This window comes from Triticum urartu, chromosome 6A (assembly GCF_056163025.1).
Source record: "Triticum urartu cultivar PI428250 chromosome 6A, HENAU_Tu73, whole genome shotgun sequence".
Taxonomy (NCBI): Eukaryota; Viridiplantae; Streptophyta; class Magnoliopsida; order Poales; family Poaceae; genus Triticum; species Triticum urartu.
This window is the reverse complement of record NC_141878.1, coordinates 52,564,067-52,569,943: the sequence shown is the minus strand read 5'-3', so window position 1 is coordinate 52,569,943 and position 5,877 is coordinate 52,564,067. Positions and strand designations below refer to the sequence as shown.

General features: G+C 47.9%; 1 protein-coding gene across 1 annotated transcript; it reads right to left on the bottom strand.

Moving 5' to 3' along the window:
* Positions 1-1,756: 1,756 nt before the first annotated feature.
* On the bottom strand, positions 1,757-2,232 carry LOC147963857 (uncharacterized). The gene is made up of 2 exons (XM_087529734.1): positions 1,911-2,232; positions 1,757-1,785 (listed from the first exon to the last, which is right to left on the bottom strand). The coding sequence occupies exons 1-2, from the start codon at positions 2,185-2,187 to the stop codon at positions 1,757-1,759; spliced, it is 306 nt and encodes a 101-aa protein (XP_087385860.1). The 5' UTR covers positions 2,188-2,232.
* Between the last annotated feature and the right edge of the window lie 3,645 nt (positions 2,233-5,877).

Sequence of the window (5,877 nt, the reverse complement as noted above, 5' to 3'; positions counted from 1 at the left end):
CGAGTCTTCGGAAGATTCCTTCTTGAGCACGTTGAAAGGCATGACAGTTTTAACCCACCTGTTAATGATCCCGGTGTCCACGGCCCGACCTACTACAAAGGGACCGACATGATAAGCACCCCCTAATCAGGACACCATCACTCAGGCATAGCAAATCTCGTAGAATGTCAACCTCAAGCACTGGACAATGTATTTTTACGTCTAGGGCATGTCCTATTCACTATCAGGCCATGTTTTTTGAGAAAAGTATACTTTTCATCCCTCAATTCTTGGTGAAATCTAGATTTGGTCCCTCAACTTCAAAACCGGACAACTTGCACCCCCAACTACCGAAACCGGACAAGGTTCGTCCCTGGACTCGGTTTTGACCGGCTTTTGGTGTTGACTCACCCCGGTTTTGACCGGTGCTCACTCATATTCCTGTAAATTTTTTGTATCCGTGAACTTTTTGAAATTCACATACACTTTTCAACTCTGCATAGTTTTTCCAAGGTCGCGTATTTTTAAAAAAATAAACATAATTTTTGTCAAATCAGCAAACTATTCTGAAATTCGCGTACTTTTTCAAATCCGTGATTTTTAACATTTACGTATTTTTTCCAAATCCCCGTATTTTTCCCAAGTTTGTGTAAATTTATCAAATCCAGGTATTTTTCAAAGCGATGGATTGTTTCTGAAATTCGCATACTTATTTCAAATCCACATACTTTTCAAAATCTGTTTTTTTTTCAAATCCGTGTTGCTTTTATAATCCATGAACTTTGTATGAAATTCACGTACTTGTTTCAAGTTGAAATAATTTTTGAAATCCACATATTTTGCGCGAAAGAAGTCCATATCCACGTACTTTTTTCAAGTTTGCATAAAATTTTCAAATTCATGAACTCATTCAGAAAAATGTACTCGAATATGAAAGGTGCATCAATTTTAAAAAATTAAAACTTAAAAAAACTAAATGAACTTTAAAAAACATATGCATTTTCGAAAAAATACATGAACTTGGAAAAAAGTACGCCGATTTAAAAAAGTACACAAAATTTAATATGGTTCACGTATTTGAAAAAGTAACCAAATTTGAAAACAGTACGTGGACTTGGAAAAGGTAGGCAAATTTGAGTCGGAACGGTTAAAACTGGGGTGGGACAGCACCAAAACCGGTCAAAACTGTGACCAAAGATGAATCTTGTCCAGTTTGACAAGTTAAGGGTGCAAGTTGTCCAGTTTTGAAGTTGAGGGACCAAATCTAGACTCCGCCAAAAATTGAGGGATGAAAAGTATACTTTTCTTTTTTTTTAATTTTCTTTGGTCTGGGACGGCCATTCGGTTAGCTGACTAATATTTCGATTTCAGTTCTTTATGAGTTGCTTAAGAAACAAAAAATTCTTAACTTTTCTCAGAAAAGTATAGATAAACGAAATTAATTTGTCTTGTCGATACTCGATAGACCAAATCAATGCCAAACAATTTTATGTTATAACATCCACAGAAGTGACATGCGGGGAGAAGCAAAATAACCCCTTTCATCATTATATTGCTGCCACAATCACAGAAGTGATATGAATATATGATCCGTCGATCAATGAACTCTTCAAATCTTGGAAGTTCTAATCATGGCTACATTTCTTGTTGCAGTTGTGGACACACGTACGCCACTTTTATCGATTTGCTGCTACAATGCCGTCCGTTCAGCTACATATGAACGATCATGGTCGACCAGCTTTTCCGATCTTTTCCTTATTTTATTAAGACCAAACTCCTAGTAGCAGCCACGATCGCATTCGTCGTCTGCAAATAGCAAAATCATAAGAAGAATAACACAGGTTCGAATGATTTCCATGGAAAAAAACTAAACAAGCGGAACAAATTAGTGAAATGCGCGAGTGAGATGGTTCCATCGTCTTCTTACGTACAGGACGGATCTGACTGGCCGCAGATTTTGACTTTGGCACAGGCCTCCCTGCACCGGTCGCGGTCACTGAAGCCGGCGGCGGCGGCTGCCTGGTTGGGGCTGCACTTGTTGGAGCAGAACGGGACGCAGGCGAACCGCAGGATGTGGTGCCTGCATTGACGGTAGCAGTCCTCGTAGCACTCACAGAACTTGGACTTGGCAGCCACCTGCCCGGGCAGCACGAGGAGGAGCACGCACAGGGCGGCAATGGCGGCCGCTCTCGACATCTTAGCCTCCATTCTCTCCTGCTTCCTCCAGGCAAGGATTAACGAAGAAGAAAAGAAGACAAGTGCTGTGGTGGGAGGGAGGACACACTGGGAGATGATGATGTGTGGCATGGGGTTCTCCTATTTATATTGGCAGGCGCATCACTTGCATGGCAGGTTAAAATGGCAACAGATGAATCACGGACGGCTGAGTGATCTCTACAAATTAAACATGGTATGAGATGAATTACCGACAGCTAATTCATCTCTACAAATTGGGTATGTAGTTTCCTGAAAACACGAGATTTATGGATATTTTTGCAGTCACTGGCCCCTAATGGCAACACATCATTTCTTGGCGTAATGTGGCTCCACTTATTGCTGCATCACTCACTACCAAATTAACCTTGCAAGTTGTTGGATGACATATAAACAAGGCCCTACTCGACTCGCTAGGTGTCTTAAAAACTGTTAGCATGTTGCTCATCTTTTCTGGTTTTATAACTCAATGTGTTGCCCATCTTTGTTCCCCTAGCAAGAGTCTAGCCGGTCTTCCGGATAACATCAATACACTGTATTCAATTAAGTTCGTGTTCGCCTCCAAAAAAAAAAAAACAGTTTTGTGTTGATGTATAAACAAGATGTACGGATATATGATGGGTTTTTTGCGGGTCAATATATTAAAAACCATTTCATTTTCAATCTTCCCATGTTTGCTGCAACAAAACTGTATTATCGAGCCAGGGGCCGCGCGGTTGGCCGACTGATGTCTAAGTTGGAGCGTTGGTTTGCATTGCTGGATTGTATGGCGGTGGCGGTCGCAGTGGACGTGCTCCTTGGCGGCGGCCAGTACCTTGGATCATCCTCTGTTTATGGTTGACCCCTCATTTTGGGGGGCTCGTGGCAGTGATGAGGTATTGGTTTTCGGTGCCCTTCTATGGCGTTTGAAGTTTGGTGGCCTTACACAGACACAGTGGGATGTTTCTCTCTATTTGTGATGGCGGCCGTGATGTGGTCTAGAGGAGGTGTACGATTGTCTCGGTCGAACATTGCTCTTCGGCATGGTCCGTGGCTCTCTCTGTCGTGATGTTTCGAGACAGTTGGATTCCCTTCGATGGTGGCCACGATCTGCTAGCTCTTCAAGGTGCAGAGTGTACGCATGGCAACCGATTTTTTTAGAAAAGGAGGAGGATCCCGGCTCCCTACATTTGGACGATGCATGCAGCCACTTTATTAAGAATTCATACAAGATCTTACAAAGTCATACAACAGTAAGGCCAAAGCCACCGTCTAGGCAACATCTGTCGCTACTCCTATCCAGTTGATGAAGAGACCTCACAGCCAAACCTAACATCTAAGACGTGAGGTCCCAACAAGGACTCCTGCTGGGTATGGGGCACTCACCAGTCCGGCGCACTCCTCAACCAGGACGCCTGCCGGGTATGAGGCCGCCACAGCCACCTGCCACCAATCCATCTTCAGTGTTGTACTGCTGCATTTACCTTGCCCGGTCTAGCTACCGTCAACGCCACCACGACACCAGACAATGCCATCATCCTGTGCTCGTCCATCATCACATGCCCACCGGTGAGACCCCGCTGCTCCATGCCGCTGAGACCCGCCATTGTCGACGTGCCAGATGCCACGCCGCTCCTCCGTCGCGAACACCACCTGTTGTCACTGGTTCCATCCCCTCCGCCTGCAGTTCCTCTAATCGAGCACCCAAACGCCCCAGGCAGCGCCTCCAAGAAGGGTACAACACCCGCAGTGCCGCCGCTGCCCAATCTAAGGAGATTTTTGATTTTCACCCGGGCATGAGGTCGGGGCGGAGGGCATGGACCTTGACGGCGCCCGCAAGGAGGAGAACGGCGACCCTGGTCGTCGCCACCGTCGGGATGAACGAGTCATCCAGAGTTTCTTCCGGTCCGATGGCACCTCTACCAGCCCCCATGAACGTACCGAGGCCGACGACCGCGATCGTAAGCCACCAAGTGCAGCAGGAGAGAACCTGCAGCGTGGAGGAGATCCACCGGCAACTCACCGCCCACGCGGTCAAGATGCCGTCCATCCACCCCCCGCGAACGTCGCCAGCCAAGGGCGCCCTCGCCAAGCCTAACGGGGCCGCCGCCCCAGGTCCAGGATCCTCCTCGATGGCCGGAGTGGCGAGATCCGCCACGAGTGACGAGATCTAGCTAGCACCGCACGGGCGACGCCATCGCCCAAGCCAGCCGTCGACCGATCCTGCCGCCGCTGGGAGTCCCACACCTATGGATCTGGGCGTGCACCGCCGTGAGCCCGCCGCCTCCGGGATCCGCCACACTGTCGGGAGGGCCGCACCCCGCGGATCAGGACGCCCGCGCCACCGCGGATCCGAGAGAGGGACGAGAGACCATCCGCCGCCGCCGTCGCACGCGCGAGCTTTGCCCGGCGCCGACCATCGGCAGCGGCGGAGGGGGAAAAGGGCGCTGGAGGGTTACTAGGCCGCGGCTGAACCCTCTAGAGCCGCCCGCAGGGGAGGCAACGCGAGAGGGACTACAGATCGAGCTCAGATGGAAAAGGAACTCCACGGGGCTTGACTAGATCCTCATGGCAGCAGATGACTTCTTCTCTACGTCTTCTCGCTGGCGGGTATCCTTTCGACTGATCCAATAAAGCTAGTTCCCGCTCTTCTTGGTACGCTGATGATGATGGATGCTAAGTTCTTGGTGTTGACTGCTGGCACGTCTCCAACTTATCTACTTTTTCTCACGCTTTTACTCTTGTTTTAGACTCTAATTTGCATGATTTGAATGAAACTAACCCCGGACTGACGTTGTTTTCAGCAGAACTACCATGGTGTTGTTTTTGTGCAGAAATAAAAGTTCTCAGAATGGAACAAAACTTTACGAGGATTTTTTATATCAATAATAAGAATTTCTGGAGCCAAGACCCACCAGAGAGGGGCTCCTGGGTGGGCACAACCCACCAGGGCGCGCCCCCTCTCTTGGCACGCCCATGTGGGTTGTACCCACCTGGTGGCCCCGTAGACGACCCCCTGATACTATAAAATCACATATTTTCGGAAAAAATCAGGAAGAAAGAATCATCGGATCCACAAGACGGAGCCGCCGCCAAGCCCTGTTCTTCCTCGGGAGGGCAGATCTGGAGTCCGTTTGGGGCTCCAGAGAGGGGGATCTTCGTTCTTCTTCATCACCAACCCTTCTCCATCGCCAATTCCATGATGCTCCCCACCGGGAGTGAGTAATTCCTTCGTAGGCTCGTTGGTCGGTGAGGAGTTGGATGGGATTCATCATGTAATCGTGTTAGTTTTGTTAGGGCCTGATCGCTAGTATCCACTATGTTCTTAGATTGATGTTGCTATGGCTTTGCTATGCTTAATGCTTGTCACTTTGGGCCCGGGTGCCATGATTTCAGATCTGAACCATTTATGAATTCACCATTATATGCATGTTCTAGATCCGATCTTGCAAGTTATAGTCACCTACTACGTGTTATGATCCGACAACCCCGGAGTGATAACAACCGGGCCACCTCTCGGTGATGACCGTAGTTTGAGGAGTTCATGTACTCACTATGTGTTAATGCTTTGTTCTAGTTCTCTATTAAAAGGAGGCCTTAATTTCCCTTAGTTTCCAATATAGACCCCGCTGCCACGAGAGGATAGGACAAAAGATGTCATGCAAGTTCTTTTAATAAAGCACGTATGACTATTTACGAAATACA

Excerpts from the sequence above, each read along its gene's own strand:
- LOC147963857 (XM_087529734.1), bottom strand. The coding sequence starts at position 2,187 with ATGGAGGCTAAGATGTCGAGAGCGGCCGCCATTGCCGCCCTGTGCGTG. Across the intron at positions 1,786-1,910 it reads CGGCCAGTCAGATCCGTCCT|ACGACGAATGCGATCGTGGC; the intron begins GTACGTAAGAAG and ends TGCTATTTGCAG.